Source organism: Ambystoma mexicanum, chromosome 3p (genome assembly GCF_040938575.1).
Source record: "Ambystoma mexicanum isolate Mex_15411 chromosome 3p, UKY_AmexF1_1, whole genome shotgun sequence".
NCBI lineage: Eukaryota > Metazoa > Chordata > Amphibia > Caudata > Ambystomatidae > Ambystoma > Ambystoma mexicanum.
Window position 1 is genome coordinate 882,569,220 of NC_090925.1, and position 19,853 is coordinate 882,589,072.

General features: G+C 45.5%; 1 protein-coding gene across 1 annotated transcript in view; it reads left to right on the plus strand.

The window, feature by feature from the left end:
• Nucleotides 1-19,853, plus strand: part of PRODH2 (proline dehydrogenase 2) — a 386,146-nt gene that overhangs the window by 325,057 nt on the left and 41,236 nt on the right. The window contains exon 8 of the mRNA XM_069649889.1: nt 13,142-13,252. Within this exon, the coding sequence (XP_069505990.1) occupies nt 13,142-13,252 (111 nt within the window). The remainder of the gene's footprint in view (nt 1-13,141; nt 13,253-19,853) is intronic.

The following is a 19,853-nucleotide window of genomic DNA, read 5'->3' on the forward strand; positions in this document are numbered from 1 at the left end:
GGCCATTAATCGGTCTCAATTTCAACATGTCTTGTTGGAGTCTCCTTTCTTTTATGCTATCCAATACTTTCCTTGACATTTGCCTGTGCCCACCATTGCAAACACATTACATTTCTCTTCAATGATTACAGAGGTGTAATACCTGTCTTCAAATTATTCAAGTAAACAAAGGAAGGGTGAATTGTTGCTAATCTCAGGGCTTATTTTCTTCAGGCCTGCCTGGCTTTTTGCTCAGCAAAGGGGTATATGAAATGACATTTTACCCACCTTTTGCCCATTTGTTTTTCAATGTATCTGTTTATTTTTTCCTGAAAATTCATTTGGAGCTTTGCCACTGATTGCCCCCCTTTTAAATCGGGGCCACCCGTCTTCCCCATTATTTTGATTTCCTTCACTTACTTTCACTCTGGAGCATAACTGTTTTTTGTTTTCATTTGCAGTAAGTGGCAGAACATCAGCATTTTATGTTTGAAACGTACCTGTCTCTTGTACCATACCTGTCAGCTCTGCTTCTTGGAACATCTGTGGCTCGAAATATTCATCTACACATGTCCTTTGTGACCTTTTCATTTCTGTGGACATATGATCACTAATAGAATTGTCAGGAAATGAAATCCTTTCATTTGTTTTTCTTTTTTGTCACCTACTATTTCATTTATTTCATGTTGCATGTTCTTTTTGAGTCATCTTTTAATTGTTTGTTCTTTGGGTTTGTCCTGTGTATTTCCCATTTCTTCTTTCTTATCTTCACATACCTGGATGGTTTGGTTCAATTCTAAATTAAACCTGACTATCTTCTTGTGTGTGTGTTCTTACTTCCTATGTCATTATTATTCACTTGTTGTCTTGGTTTTAAATTGTTAGGCAATTTGGTTTGTTCATTTAATGTTGGATCATTGTCATTTGTGCATTCATTGTGGGAAGCATGGCTGAGTAGTCATTTGTTGCTGCCCTGTGCAATGTCACACTTGTGACATTCTGCACTCTCACTCATCTGTTGGCTTTGCTTGTCACCTGCACCCATTTTTCCCATCTGCTCCGCCAACAATTTCACTTGTGCCTCTAAGTATTGGCATCTGTCCAGATCCCTAAACTCATCCCTCTGTGCTCTCGGCCAGTACTGGTTGAATTGAAATTGATCAGGCCTGTTTGTCTCAGTTTAGGAGACTGATTTCTGTTTGTGTTTCCCCTGAACTCCTGGGACAGAAGAGATGGAGAGCCTGGGATGATCGTCCTATGTCCATGGTCTACCTTTGGAGAGGCCTGAACATATGGGCGAGGGCTACATGTGTCATTTTGTCTCTCATTCGGTTGATTCTGCTCTCTTTGCTGATTTCCATTTTCAATAAACTAAACTACTTAGCTTGGCCCTGTCTGATTTCCATATACCATTGTACTAGTGCTAAACCTACTCTTGGCCCCGAATGCCTGGTAGGGCCCATTATGAATTTGACATTTGATGTTATTAGGCCCTACCATTTCATAGCGAAACCCCATCTTTGGCAAATTACCAAGATACCTAGGACTAATGTAAGTGTCTCTCTGGCTGGGATCTATAGATTGAAACACAGCAGCCTGGGATGGTGCTGCCTTTCTATGCATTGCCACACCCTTCTGGTTATGGGATGTGTTATTCTTTATTTGAGGAGTTGCCAATGGCATTTTCCCAGATTTGATTTGTAACACTGCAGGGGCAGATTCTCTACCTTTTTGCTGCTTGAACTCCTTATTCTACCCTCATGTGAGATTACCTCATAGACTTTGGTCGCCTGCTCAAGAATCCATTGCAAACTCTGCTCTCGTATGAATTCACAAGCTAGCTGGGAGACCACTTCTTGTTGCAGGCCATGGAAAAACGTGGTCTTGAATTCGACTGAGTCCATGTCACAGCTACTGTCAAAACCTGAAAAAGCTCTTTTCAGGTTTTGCAAGAAATGGCATGGCAATTCATCTTATTGTGCTGTTATGGTATATGCTGCTTTTTTGGCATCTTGGATGCAGCCATAAGGAGAGAATTGTTTTCAAACCTCTCAAATTTATCCCATGATAAATTATCTTGTTCATTAAAACTTTGTATGAAACTAGCAGAACTCGGTTCCACCGTGAGATGAAAATATCTGCCATACTGGGCCTTCGGGATATCCAGAGTCCGAAACAAATCGACATTAGATTCCAAATGTTCCTCAATAGAAATATCTGAACCTTTCGAAAAAGGCTTAATCAGACTCTTAATATTCGTCATCATTTTTAATGGGCTACAGTGTGCTTCATGTTAACCCCCTTTTCCCTGCTCTGAGTAATCAGGCCCGTTCTTGAGCACTGGAGAGTAGCCAGCTCTTGCTGAGTGAACATCAGCTGGCAAATTTCCAAGAGTGTGGCTGCATCCAGCCTCAGTGAGAGTAATGCCTTGCTGCCCTCAGGATTTTGAGAACAGTTCTGTGTTTCTGAAATCCAAATTTTGTTTCCTCATATCTCTAAATTGTGCATGGAACTCTTCTGTTTCCTTATAGAATGCAGAGTTTTTTCTTTTCTCAATTTGACTATTATCCCATTCATTTCAGTAATTTGAATCTTATAATTATCAATCCCTTCCAGCTTTCTTTCATTCTCAGACATTAGTCTGAACACCTCATCCACTAATGCTTGTAATTCCATAGAAGCCTGACTTACTTCTGATACAGCAAGGTCTCTATCCTTCCATACATCTTCTAAAACAATTTTCAAATGGGCATTTTCCCTTTCCCCTTCAATAATCTGCCTCTCATTCTGTGCAATCTGCACGTTTAAATCGTCACATCTGCCCTGTAATTGTACACTAAGTTCACCCTGTTTTGAATTCTCTTCTAATTGTACCATTATTTTGCACAGAGTTGCCAATTCCCCTCGCAAACCTACAATGATCTCACCATCCTTCGTTCTAAGTTCATTTAGCCTATGAATTTATTGGGTATTTATAATGTGCCTATACACCAAGGTCTTTAAGGGCACAACAAGACAGGAGGGGGGCAGGGATGAAGATAACAAAAACGGCCCTACTAGACCTTGTGTCATTTGAATCATGCAGGTGCAGTAACAAGAAGTGCAGGAGAGAGGGGAAACACATATTCCTGCACATGGTGAAAGTGGTCTAGATATATTTCCCTGCATATTTGGTGGAGATGCCAGGGAATTTTGGCTAAGTGTATTTGCTAGGCTTGGCCCTTATAGAGGGGTCATACTGTACTGTGCTGAGCACACTTAGAATTATATTTTTTAGTGGGCTTGTGTGCCAAGTAACAGTGATAAACTGCAGATATGACAGAAACCAAGTTGTATGCGTTCGCAATGTCAACATCTGAAAGTATTTCAAGTTGGCAAGAGCTAATAGTGTCAGAGATAAGTGATGAATGTCCCGAACAATTGGTTGCAGAAGGGACTGTTTTGCAGACATGTTTATTGCAACTTTTTAATTCCGAAGACTGGAAAACACAAACTGATAGTTTGATTTGCCTTGGTGCGAAAGCATGATTTGCTTTACAAACTGATTGTTTAATTCCTTTCAGCATTCTCCCTTTCTCACCTTCCCCCAGACACTCAATGTCTTCGGAGCTCTGGTGCTCTCCAGGCTGGACTTCTGCAACAGCCTCTTCTTCAATCTACCTAACTCCTCCCTTTGCTCCCTTCAGCTAATCCAGAATAAGACTGCAAGACTTATCCTTGGCCTCAAGCCCAGGGTTCGCATCTCTCCAGCCCTGAAATCTCTCTACTGGCTCCCGGTTTGTTGCAAGGATCAAGTTCAAGATCCTCTGCATCATCCACAAGGCTTTTTGTGGACATAGCATATGATAGGATGTTCCTTCTGAACTCCCACACTTGAGACACGTGATCATTTCGGCTCCATCCCAAGTAGCCGATCTCTGGAGTAGTGCACCCTATACAAGATTTTGTATTGGATCAGCCGCATCCAGGATGACACATTTATTTCCCTAGCCGCCACCATGGCCTCCACCCATTCTTCGCTCTCGAGGCTGCCTAGGTCCCCTTCCCATTTTTCCTTCAGCTGTGTTAATGGAGGTGCTGAAAGTTGTTGATGGTTGGGTACAGTACAGTTATCCACTTTTTTTGTAGCACCTCCATATGAAGGTTCACCTCTAGGGGGCTGTGGTCCGGGAAGTCAAGAATCCCCCCGAACTGAGCCGCCACTGCATGTATTAGGTGTGCGTTTGTGTATGCCTCCCTCTGACACTGGCTGTATTGGTTCCTCAGACTCTGGAACGGCAGCATGGCATTTTGTTCAATCCCGTCCCCTACTCTTACTAACCCCACCCTGACCCACCGTGGATGGCCTCCCAGTTTCTTAATCTCCCCCAGTGCTGGGTTATCCCATAAAGGTTGAAATCTCATGATTATCCCTTTCCATCCAATCTCTTTCGTGGCCTCCTCCCAAATGTGCACTAACCTTTGCCCACTGGGGTTAATTGCCTCCTACCTGTGCTCCCATGCAGCACTTGCAGTGGGTCAGCACCCTTCATCGCGTCCAGTTCCAGCCTTCTGTGAGGGAATTGCCTACCCCTGAACAACCATTCATGTGCAACTATCAGTTGGGCTGCCCAATAGTATTGCCTAATGTCAGGTAGCCTCACCCTTCACTCCCATACTGACCTGGTCAGTTGAACTGTTTATTTGGAAGCCACAATGGGGTGTTCTGCAGAACATATAATAATCGGGGGAGTGCTAACATCTTCAATACGTTTACTTTCAGCAGTAGGGTAACTGGAAGGGTGGCCCAGTGTCTGGCATTCTCCCGTAGTCTGTTAACTATTTGGTCGAGATTGCATTCCAGGAAAGTCCTCGAGTCCCGTTGCACCTGTATTCCTAGGTATTTGAAGCCCTCTGCTGCCACCTTAAGGGTGCAGCCCCTCGCTGTGGCCCCCTCCCCCTTGACCTGCATGATGACTGATTTCTCCCAGTTAATCTTTAGCCCACAATACCAATGAAACTCTTCCAGCATCTCGATGGTTCTCGGGCACGATCATGTGGGATCCCCCAGGTACACCAGGAGATCGTCCACGTATAAGGAGATTTTGTTCTCCCCCGACCAGGCCATATGAACCCCTGGATAGATTGGTCAGCTCGGAACATTTTCACAAGTGGCTCTATTGCCATGCGGAACAACCAGGGTGACAGTGGGCACCCCTGTTGGGTGCCCCTCTGGAAAGGAAACAGACGGGACCTGTGGCCATTGACCTGAACCCGGGCCATTGGCTGCGCGTATAGCAGCCACGCCCAACTCATGTATTGGGGCCCCACCCCCATCTTACCCATAACTGCCCAAAGGAAAGCCCACCGTCTGAGTCAAAGGCCTTCTCTGAGTCCAGTACCATAACCACGTGGGGCCCATACAATGAATCGGAGAGCGCCATGGCGGTATGGATCCTCGGCAGGCTCATTCGGGTAGCCCTACCCGGTACAAAACCACACTGATCTGGGTGTATTAGACTGGTTATTAGCAGGGGCAACTTGTTGTCCAGGACTTTTGCTAGGATTTTGGCCTCCACATTTAATTATGCGATTGGTTGATATGAGGGACAGACGTTCAGGGACTTGCCCTTTTTATGAATGACTACTATATTGGCCAATCTAAGATCTTCAGGGAGCTGGCCTTTTTCCTGGCTTTCCTGCAGCATCTCCAGCATAGGGTCTCCCACTTTATCCCAAACGCACCTCCAGAATTTAGCCGGGATCCCATTGGGCCCCAGTGATTTCCCAGCTTGCAATGCCTGGACAGCCCCCAGGACCTCCTCCCTAGTTATGTTTATCTCTAACCCCAGGCATTCCTACTCCCCCAGGTATGGCAATGCTATGTTGGCCAAGTAACTATCTATCTCCAGGCTCGAGGGTCCCCGGATTTCTGCGTAAAGATTCTGATAATAGTCTGCGAAAGCTTGGGCGATGCACAATATTGCACTGACCCATCTCAGCACTTCCTCTCTCCTATCTCCTCTCAAGCCACGCAAGCATACGTCCCCCGTTTTTCCCCAGGTCATATGCTCAGACTCGGGCCCGCTTGACCAGATAAGCCTGCCGGGCTTCATCTGTCACCACCTCCTTATATTCCCTCCCAGCCTTAAACCAGTGCCCTCTTGGTTTTCACTAATGGTGTGTGGGCATCTCGCATCTCCGCCTCTACCACTTCTGCCTCCTTTTCCCATAGGTTTGTGCTCCCCTCCCTTTCATGTACTCCAATTGCGCATCTCGCTGTCCCCCTTTTCACCGCCTTGTACACTTCCCATAATGCACCCCCACTTTCAACCGTCCCTGTGTTCAAGTATTTGTCCGTTCCCGGATGTCCTCCCTAATCGCTTTGTTCCCCAAATTGTATGCGTTCAACCTCAGTTCCCCTTCCCCTGCTCTCTTTCCCCTATCAAAGGATAAAGAGTGGGGCATATTTGGATAGTCCTCTGGGCAGGTACTGTGCCTCCACCACCCTGCCCAGTGCTTTCAGGGCACCAACATGTAATCCAAACTCGACTAGGAGTTGTGGGCCCCGGAGTAGTGAGAGAAGTGTATCTGATTGGGTGGAGATCCCTCCATGTGTCCTGCAACCCGGTCATCACCAGGAATGGTGCAAGTTTGGTGCACCCCTCTTCCCTTTGACACATTGCTCCCTTGGACCATGGGTCCATGCCCCTGTCCAAGACGTTGTTAAAGTCATCGCCCACCAAGTGAATTTCGCCCCATACGTCGCTAGCAGTGTTTTTAAATCCACCCGTAGGTCTGCATGCAGTGGTGAAGGCGCATAAGTGCTGACAATAAGGACTGTTTCCCCCCCAAAGAACCCCCGTGATTCCCACATACCACCCCCCTCCATCCCTGACCACCTTGTTTACTTGCAAGGGCATGGATTTATGTACCAGGATTACCACCCCAGGACCCTCTGTGGTAGCCTGCATGTTCCACCACATTTTACTGCCCTCTTCCAAGGCACTTGCATTCCGTTACCATCAAGTGGGTTTCCTGGAGCAGGACTATTTCCGCTTTCTGATCCCTGATGTGACTTCTCTTCATTTTATCAAGCATGCCATTGGCGTTCCGCATCAGGCCTTTGAGTGTTCTACGTTCCACCCCATCCCATATAACCTGCAACCCGCTGGGTTTGTTGAACTCACCAGTTTGTTTCATCCTGACCACGGTCATTCCATATTCCGCTATGAACCTCAACCGACCCCAACAATCCCCAAACAACCCACCTTCATCTGAACCCCCAACCCATACTTCTCCCAAACCAGAAGCATATATCACCCCTTTAACTACTAACTCAATATCTCCTCAACCGCAGGAGATGGTATCTGATGTGGTGGGCTGTACGCTTGCGTCGCTCTGCCCCTACTCCCATGCTATAGCCTCTATACGTTCCAATAACATGATGCTCCCGACCCAGTGAACCACAGAAACATACAGTACTTGCGGGTAATGCATGCTAGTCTTCCTGCCGGGTCACTTCTCATTGTTGTCTGACAGCGATTGTCCATGGGTCCCGTGCTTCCAGGGGTCCCAGCTCTGGGCTGCCCCACTCGTACTTTACCCGGTTACCTCCCTTTACCGCCGGTCACCGGGTTGGCAGGGAATCATTTCCACCCAGTCCCAGGCTTTAGAGGACTTGGTGAAGAAGCACAGCCCTTACGGGCCACAGATGCGCATGATGGCTGGGTAAATCATTGCATTTTTGATTCCCTTTTCACTAAGTTTCCTGCACACCGCATTAAAGGATTGCCTTGCTTTTTTAACAGCTTTGGTAAAGTCTGGGTTCTCCGTCACCACCGCTCCGTTGTAGCTCAGTGGTCCCTTTTTGCACGTCACCTGGAGGATGGCGTCCCTATCACGATATTTCAACAGTTTTGCAATCACCTTTCTGGGTGGGGCGCTGGCTGTGCCTCCCTCCCGGGACCCTGCAGGCGCACCCAATAGAGAAGAACCGTAATAGTCCCCGAGGCCCCATTCACTCCTGGATCACCTTCTCTGGGTGCAATTCCATGGAGGGGCCCTGGGACCTCTCTGGCAGGATGCTCAGGCATATGTTGTTCCAGCGGGATCACCCCTCCTCATCCTCCATTCAGTTTTCCAATATTGCCATCCTCCTTAGCATAGCCTGGGTGTCTTGCTGCGGTGGTGTAAGTGTGTCTTCAATCATTGCGATGCAGTCCTCGGCCACCTGAACTCTAGTAAACATGTTCCATAGGTCCTAATCTTACAATAAATCAACAGATCCTACCATGCATGTTATAAACAGGAGTGAGTCAGAATATGCAACTTGCAAACGTACAGCTTTTGAAATTCATCAGAACATTTATATTTGTGCTTGTACTAGTACATGTTTAAACTCCCTGGATAATTTACCACCCACGATAGAAATCACTGTTTTCTTCAAGCAAAATTAAAATTATAATTGTTATCCATTTAGCAAACTTGGCAGCAGATGTGCAATTTGTATCTGTTACCTTGGGAGTAAAACTGACAAGCATTTAGCACTCCTACAGAATGCCCCCCCCTTTTCAACAAATTATTATTTCCGTACAGGAAACCACATTTTTCCTCCGGTGCACAGAGAACAAGTGGGGTTGCCCCTTTCACACCCAATTTGACACTTCCACTAATTAGAATATGAGTTATCTCTAATTAAATATTTCTCTATTATTTTTGTCACTAATACTCACCAGTCGTGCAATGCCAATTTTGTCTGCACGGTTGGATTCCCTTTGTCCCACGGGGCGAGGACTCAGTCCCTCTTCCCCCCATGCTCAGCTGCCTGCAGGAGCACAGCAAGGTCTCTCCCTCCTTTCTGCTGCCCAGCTCAGCTCACCGCTCTCCAGCCAGCAATCAATCCCAACTCCTCAATTTTTCTTTTTCTCTTTCTCACTTACTCCTTTACTAGATCCTATTCTGGCCCATCCCCTTCCCACCTCTTGCCCTAGCCTTTAAGCTCGCTTTGCTTCCTCCCCTCTGCCTATATTTGCATAAGGATCCATATTGTTTTACTACCCATTTTCATGCATTCTGTCGTGATGTCATCAGTCAATCAACACATCCCCTTTTAGCCAACACCCCAGTAACTTTCTAAACCCTTTCTGTTTCTCCACAGTGATCTTTGTACAGCACTCTTCTTCAGCCCGGATGAAATGTGCAACTGACATACTTTTTGGCATTCCTGTTTGAACAAAGGAGCTGTTTTTGCAGTACACATTCTGCTGCCCCATTGTGCTCAGAATCTAACATCTGCAAAGCACACTGACATGCAGCTTTCACATTTTTGGCTGTATTTCCTTGCCTGCAGCTGGTCTATGGCCTAAGCAAACCACTCTCATCCCACTTTAATTACTAATGTCAGTAGGATTATAATTTGTTATTGTTAGGGCTATTATTATTTTGTAATGTTAAGATCGTTAAACCCTACACTACTCTATGCTATGCTAAGCCCCAAATCACCCCCTCTTTAGTTTACCCTCAGTACCATACATTAGCACTAGCCACACCTAACACATGCTGCCAGATTAGCATCATTTTAGAATGGTGCACACTACCTCTATTGAAGTCAATGGCACCACTGAAATTACTGCACGGTTGAAATTTATGCGCTAATTACTCCAATAGGAACTAGTGCTGCAAGTCATTTTTTACTCTGTCATTTGTCAGTACTTTAGTCATTTATCCCCTCGGGGCACCATAGTCCCTTCAGAGACTTTCTGTGTGCTAATCTGTCTCTGTCTGTCTTTCACGTGGCTCTCCAATGTAGGCAAGCCCATGCTATCCATAGTTATATTCTAGGGAAATCATGGTTTCAGGAACCCCTCCATGGTCTAGGAGGGGCAGCAGCCTGGTCACTCTTTAAGGGTGAGAACTCCTGTGAGAGGTTGTATGTGGTCGCTTACATGCAGTACTGGCACTCTCTAGGAACTCCCCTCTTTCCACCCACAAACAGACAGGCAGATAGTGGGTAAACCAGTCCATGGAACAATTGTTAAGGTCTGCAGATCTGGATGATTGTGCCTTACGATTACCATCAGCACTGTTCTCCTCTTACACTAATAAGCATGCCACCACTATGTTTTCACATTTCTTTGCTACATTTGGGGTTCACTCTACAATGTCCCCCACAGTCATACCTGCACCAGAGTTTTGTAGGCACGTTCATAAAAGCGATTAAGCGTGTCAGGAAAGCCCAAAAGAGATACAAGACGTTTGCGCACAGGACTTGAATAGTATGAATTGTGCCAGGAAGTATGACTTTCCACTAAATATTTAGGAATCCCTTTTTTTCTCAAATTTGCACCATGGTTCATGGGCCCATTTAAAGTACTACAAATAATCAATCGAGAGGAAGTACACTCAAAACTACCAACAAGTTGACACATACATCCAGTGTTCTATGCCTCATTTTTAAAACCTGGGCAGACACCATTGCATGCAGGAGGAAAGACCAAGCAGTGGTCACTAAACATTACAGGCACTCTCTCAGGTTAGGTGGATATATATGTGGCAACAAATTGGGACACATAGGGCCTCATTATACGGATGGCGGTAAGGATTTACCGGTGTCGGTAAAATACTGGTACCGGTAAATCCTTACCGCCTTACTACGAGGTCCCTTTGCGGGTTGGGGGATTTAAAATCCAACCCGCAAAGGTACCTCTGAGCTAATTACGGCACCGCAACATTGCGGTGCCGTAATTAGCGCCTTCCCCATTCCCGTAGAGCCTTATGGGGCAGAAATGGGAATGGGGAAGGGCAATGGTGGAAGGGGGATTTACCGCCCCTCCAGCCTTGGAATGGGGCGGTAAATCCCCTTTCCACCAAGGCGGTGCCGGTATTTTACCGGCATGAGCCATGGTGCTAATAGCGCCATGGCTCACCGCCTACCGTGTAATGAGGCCCATAGTGTTTCTCATCACCATGAGACGGTACACAGAGCGCTGAGAACAGAGCTGGGTCCCCGGCATGAGGAGACCCTCTCCAGCCCATCAGGGAACAGAAATCCAGGGGTGGATGGCAGAGGGCAAGGGCCAATGGTAATCCTGCGACCCTGCAACATTGTAATAGATCGTTTTTGGGGAAGTCTCAGGCGAGACCACCTGACATGCAAGTTCTAACTTGCCCTTGGCTGAGTCCTCCGTCATTTCACGGGGGAGGGTTTGTTGGGGCCAGGGTACTCTGCTGAATGGTGATTGTGTAGCACAAGCTTTGTTCCTCTGGTCTACCTTTACAGAGCATTTAAGAACAAAGTGAAAACTGAAAAAGAGCACTTGTGAAGCAAGTGGAAAGCAAGTGATGAGCACTAATCGGCAATGTGAAGGTAAGGTGGTGAAAAAGTATGAACACCACAGAGTGAGTTGGGTGAAATACCTGTTGTATTAAAGTCAATAGAATGCCAAGTAGAAACAGAACTGAATGTTGGCTAAGGACACAGGTTCAGAAAGCAAACCTGTGTTGGCAACAAAGTCCAGAGAGAGCACCAATAGCATAACAAAGTGCCCAGGGTTATCGGTTGTGTGACCTGTAATTGGTGGACCGTGTGGTCCGACAACTACACCTAGACCGAGTAACCCCTACTTGGAAAAAAACAAGGAAAGTCAAGATACAGAAGCTGTTGTGTTTAAAAAGTGCTGAAGTGATCAAAGAAAGGAACAACCTGCGTGAACTATCGAAAGCCTGGATGGTTACAAAAGTTGAACTGGAATTGTTATTGAAAGTCAAGAGACTGGAACTGCTTGTAGTTCTAAGCTGGAAGAGCTGGATTCTTGGGAAGGGGAACTGCAGGACGTTGTGAACTGTGTTGAACTCTTGGGGAAGGAAACCCCAGGACGTTGTGAACTGTGTTGAACTCTTGGGGAAGGGAACCCCAGGACGTTGTGAACTGTGTTGAACTCTTGGGGAAGGGACCCCAAGGATGTTGTGAACTGTGTTGAACTCTTGGGGAAGGGAACCCCAGGACAGTGTGAATTGTGTTGAATTCTTGGGGAAGGAACCCCTGAGACCTTTTGGAACTGTCTTGAATTTGGGGAAGGGGGAGCTGGAAGTACGCCGAGAGTTGAAAGAAGCTCAGAACTTTATTTGGAGCACTGTTTCTTTGGTTGCTGACATCCCTACACGTTGTATATCTTTAACTGTGAGGACAAGAATAGGTTTTGGGCACAGTCAGACTTTTGAGTTGAACTTAATGACCCAGGCTGTCCTCAGTTTTCTTTAGGTAGGGAAATTCCACCTTAGCATAGGGCAGGTTAAGCCTTCTACCATCCTGACATTTAAGAAGAATAAATCAATTCATTCAGAAAAGTGAATCTGTTGCCTGTGTCTTACTTCATGATGCCTTCACAAAGGGCAAATGGGGCAAACTGCTGTCATTCTTATTTGGTGTGCCTCTCCTTATTGCTGGCGGGGATCAGAGCCTGTGATTAAGAAACAAGAAGGATAGTCGGGGTGCACCAAAAGGATGATAGCAGTGTGCTCCACCTCTCCTTCAAGGCTCCCACTGCCTGGGAGTCAAGCAATTGCCAGCCCCCCCCCCTCGCCCCGCAACCCTCACCTCCCCACCCTACCCTTCCGTACTTGGGTCAAGCCCCATAACCAAGGCCCCCTTGATTCTACCTCCCACTTAAAGCCCTGGACCTACATCACCTGCATCCTCCTACCCATACCTGTGTGAAGCATCTGCCCATTTACACATGCACTCTTAAGGAAGAGGAAGGAACACACACGCAGGTGCCCTGGAATACCCTATTGACCCAGCTGTCTCAGCAAACTGTCTACAGTATCTATTGGAGTAGTCGTGACAAGTCGCTGTTTACATCAACGACACAGGATGACATATGAAAGTGCGTATTTTATATACACAACACAACGCTTAGGAAATATCTACAGTCTACTGTATTCTACTAGAAGCTTGTTGACACTGGCTCTGGGACATTGTCGAAATTATAACTGACTCCAGGTATGCATATTCTCATAAAGTTCCTCTAAAGGCCCCAACGACCGCCAGCAGTGCGGAAGTGTCAGTTCATTTCTTTCTGTTATTTTAATGTTTGAGTACTTCATGTCTGTAGATAGAGATATCCCAGCAGAGTCCCAATGCGTCATACTCTCACGGTGCTCTGTGTTCTGGTCCCCACAGCTACCAGCGCTCCCTCGACACCCTCCTGGAGCTGATCGCCACCCACGGGCACCGCTACAACCTCATAGTGGCCAGTCACAACGAGGAATCTGTCAAGCATGCAGTGCACAGGTGAGCAAGGAGCACTTCAGGAAGATTGGCAATGGCGGTGCTGGGCTAAAGGGGACCACGTTGTCTGCGCATGTATCTTTCTTCCTATTTCTCATGCTTTGTCTCTCTCCTGAAATCCATTCCCCGTTTCCTAACCAAATACACATCTAATTAGTTCTACCTGTCAAATCCACGCTCTTACTTGCAGGGTTAGGCTCCAACCCACAACAATAATGCAAAGGGCACAGGTAGGGGCATGTCCTATGTGTCCTGCAGTGCCATGGGCATAGAGGACACTACACTACCTTTCATCAGCCCCAACTCTCCAACCTCCCCTTTTTCTCCCTCTTCTATCTCACCATCTATTTCTCTCCAAATGTATCTACCTCGGTTACCCTCTCTTCCACTGGCTCTGCCTTCCCAACTGCGTCACACACTGATGCATCATTTACAATAACGTTGGAAGTCCTCAGATTGTATTCAAAGATATGAATAAAGCAGTCAAGTTTCTTGTATGGTGCAGAAATCTTAATGTTTACTAATCAGCGGTATACAGTCTTTATAACGAAAATGTTATGAAGAAGAATATATATCGAATCTTTTGTAACGAAAAATATAACGAAAATGGATGTGGGGTGGGGTAAAGGGTTCATTCTTGTGGGGGAAACGGCTGGGGTGGGTTTCTAGGGGTGGGAAACGGGTTTGGTGGGGAACCCCTCCCAAAACAATGTGTCATATTTTTTGTTATAAAAGTTTCGTTTTATAAAACGAGTCGTTATAAAGACGTGTTGAATATTCAATTGAGAATGAACTGCAGTACGCCGCGCTATAGTATGCATATAACTGTGGACAGATGAATAACGAGTCAATAAATCAGGAGGCAATGATGGTAAGTCTGAACAGTTCCTTATTCAGGAAAACTGAATCCCCGGCGGTAACCCCGCCTCCTTGCCCACGTGGGTCGCCGCCCACCAACAAACTGTAATAAACAGAGGACTGTTCCTCTAACATGACAACAACAATAAAGGTAGGACATTACAACATGTAACCCTAATCAGCCACAACTTCCATCGTTTATTTTCATAAACTAAACCCTTTCTGGACTGTCTAGTGCAGCAATCTCCGAGCAACTTCAGTGGGTCAGCACACATTCCCTTTTTCCTCTTATCACCCTTTAGCTTCGCTTTAATAGAACCTCAGCATTGATTCCTAATCACGGCCACATTTAGCATGTTTGCTGCACAGACGTGTGTTACAAAATGATCCTCCCTGTGAACCATTTGCAGATAGGTTGCGAGTTTCTACACAGAGCATGTTTGAATTGGTAGTGCTATGCAGAAACAAGGTCGGCCCAGGGCAACTGCTGCTAAAACAAGTACAATGACTAATCCCCCACACTAACGTGAGATGGGGGTTTAGATTCTATTAAAGACAAGGAGGCGATTATTATGCATTAGCTTTCTTTACTCTGACATACACAGCAGCAAAGAAAATAAAATTTGTATAAACTTTTTCTAAAATTTTTTAACACAACATCAACACATTACATTTATAAATGTCCCATTCCAAGATGGTGGACAGGTCATGCCCCCCTGGGAGCCAATGGGCATGCAGCCAAGTCTATAAATGTCTCTGTAAACAATAACAAAATCCTCTTTCTGAAGCTGTTCTTTCACAAAAATGTTACTGTAGCCATCCTTAACACTATTCCATGAACGACGATTCCATGAACCAGGCGAACTCGAAACTCCTCAACAGAAGCAGAACCAATCTCCTTAAAGCCGAACTTCTCACCAGAAATACAAAATCAAGCACTCCAGAACTTGTAACTGCGATCCACACTCCTGAGCAGAACCTCAACTCGTACCTGTAAGAACAACAAGCAAGAAGGGTGGGTGGTTGGGAAGAACAACAAACCAAAGAATGTTCTCACTTGAACCACCTGTGTACATGCGTATCACAATTGTCATATCATATCATATCCAGGGTGGGTGGGAGGGATAATAATCGCCTCCTTGTCTTTAATAGAATCTAAACCCCCATCTCACGTTAGTGTGGGGGATTAGTCATTCTATGACAAGACAGGAGGCTCATATTATGCAAGTTCAAAGCCCTTGCATCTCATTAGTACGTACAAAATGATCCAATATAATAGATAATATAATAAAATAATAGGAAAGGAAACATTTTTTAAATGCTTTCATTAAATCAATCTGTTGACCAATCAGAGAATTGGCCAAGACTAGGTTGCCTGAAAAGCTGTTTTATAAGGCAAAGTCAAATCCACTGCAAGAAAACAGGAAATGTGCCAATTCCAGCGTTCCTTACAGGCCACCAAAACCAACTGGTTAAAAGAGGGAAAAACATTGAACAAAGTTTTCCTATACTAATAGGTTAGGACAAAACCATCTGAAATAAACACCTATGTTGTTCAATCAAATATTCAAAACACTTAAATTCGTACCATTTTTGGGGACCTAGAAAGCAAACCAATGAAAACAAACACCTAGCTCTCCTGGAGATAAAGAAAAGTACCCCATAGGGGTGAAAGTCTTATAGGTTCCATCCCATGCATTAAAGGAAGATATCGCATTAGAAACAGGGCATGTCACAGAACTACACTGGGGAACCAAGAGGGAAAGACAAATCTTCAAAAGGGTAAAATGGGAGTAAAAAATCATTTTTATAAATTTTGTAATAGGACAATCCATCCTGAGCGGAGCTGAAAAGCAATAGAATTAATCTACAATTGTCTTCAGACATATGTGTATACTAAGGAGGGAAGTCTTCTGGAGGCAGAAGCAGAATGGAAGAGAGGGCCCCACCTGAGAAGCTAAACCCGTCAAACCGCCAACACGGAGACCTTCAGACCTCCCGAACTCTTGAAGAAGGACTCTGCTACCATGACAAAAGGCAGATATTACAAACCTGATCCTTAAGAGGCCAAACTTGGCAAGAAGAAAAAAATGTATCCGACATCCAATCACTACCATTATAGTGATATCTAAACCCCCTTGTAGGTATGCCCGGTGCTTGAACCTTGTTCCCTCCTCCCTGGTGATAAATCCCATAGAGGATCAAAAGTAACCGAAGGAGGACACCAAATTTCCAAAATCTTAGCAAGACTCTAAACTGCAAAGAACTGATCACTAAACGGTTAAACTGAAGGTGTACACCAGAAGAGGTCCAACCTATATTTCAGCCAATTTGCAGATCTTTGAAGCTCACAGCACCCTGAGCTGGCACCTTACTGCAAACAAACTCTTGTGAAAACCCCAAAGGTCCACCTGCCATGCAGGTGACTATGATAATCAAGTCATCAACCAAATATATATCCCAGCACTCTGGTAATCGTAGCGGCAGACACCGTCTGAAAGTTAATGTATAGACTCTGGAACGCATCGTGATAGAGGGTCATAATAACGTGGATGGGGGATAGTATCACTCCCAGACCCCTCTATCCCACCAAGGGATATTGAGCCTTCCCAAAAGAATAGAAACCTCCCCCACTCATCCAAAGGAAAAACCTTGCAATCCAGAAGAAAACTACCCTGAGGACCACATTAAAGCCCCGCTTTACGCCGTTAAGAGAAATAAATACCCACTAGCGCCTCTAACCAATCCCCTGACTGTGAACAGGCTCCGGTTAACTTATTGAAATACCAGAGATTAGCACAAAGGAAAGTAACAGACGGGAGGGAAATGCTCAGTGCGAGTCTGCACTGGTCACCCGCCAGAACTCCTGTAAAAAGGAAAAAAACGGAAACCATTGGATACTCCCAGAGGTGTAATATTATGATGCAATCTCCCCCAAGGATGGCAGGAAGGGGAATGAGGGGGAAAGGACTCTGGATAATTATCAATGCCCCGTAAATGCAAGGTTGAGAAGAAATCTGGGACCACTGTCCCCTCAAACCCTGAGGTCTGAGTCACTGTATTCATGTGAGGCTGACTGGCCACTAAGGGAATCAGGGGAAGGAAAAACTAAGCACATTGTCCATAGCAAAACAGTACTTATACAGTACTACGAACCCTCAGGTATATGAGTGGTGCTTATCACTACTACGAACGTTGTGTGGTGTGAGGTGTTCACTTATCGATCTCAGCAGGATAAAAGACTGATGTAGACCTTTCCAAAATTAGGAACCTGTATCAGAAGGGTCAGCACGGATATGAAAACAGCACTCTAAAGAGGTTAAGCAACGCTCATGAGGGTACAGAAGCCTGCGTGTACTCCTCAAGCAGAGGAGAAGTTGCAACACACTGTTAGACGGTTAGCTGAACCATAGGCCAAGCTTTGGGAGGAAAAACATGGGGCAAGCGCCAGAAAGTTATTATTTGGCAACTCGTCTAACTGATACCATCAAGTGTTTCCAAACACTCCATCCAAGTAAAACATGGTTGCTCAACTTGTCATGTAAAAAAACTGAACGGTTACCCTCGAGCTGACCCTGTCTCCACCAGAAACCAATAGAATAAGGAATGTCCAATGGGACAAAAGTAGGGGAGAACAAACGTCCCCACTAAAGAGAGCCTTAAGCCCTACAGACCTCAATAGAGGCATAACGCATCATCTTTATTCTTCCTCATGTTGAGAGAAAATACTGTAGCTTAATCAGCACGGGTATTGGGTGGAGCAATTGAGGTCGGGAATCAAAACCTAAGGAAAGGACTGAGTTGTCCTGAAACTAACTAAGGTAAAGGGTGACAGAATTTTTAACTAAAAGACGAATGATAACACCAGAGAGATGGTTAGAGAGGAAGGTACAACCCCATATGGGTCTGTTTGCAACCACTTCCACACTCTTTTCTTTAAAGTACTTAATAAATAAAGAATATATAATATATGAAATATATATAAAATATCCAAAGAAGAGGGGTTACGCCCTCACAGGGGACCGAATCCCCGGCCCTTATATAAGCTGATACTCACTGAGCTATCTGGGCCACTGACAATTCTGAAAAACGCAAATGTGTTCCAGTCAACACTTAAACATATTGTTTATCAAAGCGTACACTGAGCAAGTGCACCTCAACTGCTCACCCCAGCAGGGTGAGGCAACCAATAGTACACGAGGGAGCACCTCGCAGTAGGAACAAGGCGAAGCCTGAAACCGAGCAGGTTACTGCACGCCTACAAGACCAAACAATGGCGTCAGCCATATGCAGCACCTAAACAAAGCTGCCGACCTTAAGGAAGGAATACACTGAGCAAGTGCACCTCCAACTGCTCGCCCGAGCAGGGCGTGATAATCAGCAGTACACGAGGGGGTAACCTCGCAGTAGAACTCAGGCAGAGCCTGAAACCGAGCAGGTTATGGTGCATGCCAGTTAAGGTAATTACCCAAGTTGCCGACTTTAAGGGAGGAAACACTGAGCAAGTGTACCTCAACTGCTCACCCTAGCAGGGTGTGGACACAGCCGTATACGAGGGGACCCCTCGCAGAAACCCCAGGCAACCTTGCCACCGAGCAGGTGACTGCACCTTTCCAGGGAAGATAACCCAAACAAAAGAAAACTGTCAAGTTGAAGGTAGGATACACTGAGCAAGTGCACCTCCAACTGCTCGCCCGAGCAGGGTGTGATAATCAGCAGTACACGAGGGGGTAACCTCGCAATAGAATCAGGCTGAACCTGAAACCGAACAGGTTATGGCACCTACAGTGAAGGCAAAGCACATAACTTAAGAAATAAGTAAATGAATAAATAAACAAAGAAAATAAAATAAAACTGCAGACTGGCAGTGCATCGGGCTCTTGCGCTGGATGGTCAGACTTTGACCTAACAAACCCACAGTCTATCAGTATACATTCTTTCTTTCCAGCACTAAAGGTAAGGAAATGTATTGTGTCACCAGGGATACGAAATTACAAACATTTAACAAAACCACATTTTTAATATTAAAATGTTTGTGCTATAATCTTTCTGAAGAAGTCATGAACCAACCAAATGCCCATTAGGAAATCCCTGCTCAACTGAGCAAAAAAGGTGACAATCAAATACCTCCACTGTAAAATACAATTATTTAAAATATAATAATTAAAATATCTAATCTTAAAATATACAAATAAACATGCGCTGGTCAGCCGCGAACCCCTGGTCTTCCTGCATGGGAGACCTGCAGCTCTATATTTGAGCTAACTTGGCTCAGTACTGAAACAGAGGCTTTTGTTACAAACATAAGCCACAGGGGCAGGCCGAACCCAAAGCCTGCAGCACCTGGAATCCGCAGGTGACCATAAATCTGTCAAGGGGCACGAATTCAAACAAGAGCCCTGTACACGCCCGGTGTCAAGCAACAGCTTCTTTCTGACCAGCGCGCAACAGGAGCCTAAAGGGTGTCACGCCCAATAAACCATTACACCTGGAATGCACAGGCGAAATGAAGAGGGAACAGTGTAAACAACACTGCTCTCGCGCACGCCGGGAGCGAGTTGATTAATGCACTAGAAACACCTGAGTTTACAAGCGCAAGAAATTTTTAAAGAAGAAATTAATTAGAGCGCTCCCTCGAACTCACAACCTCATGGACTGTAGTCCGAAATTCAACCATTGCACCACTGCTTCAGCTGAAACATGATGTATAAGCATAATACATATTTTCTTTTTGAAAGACACCAAA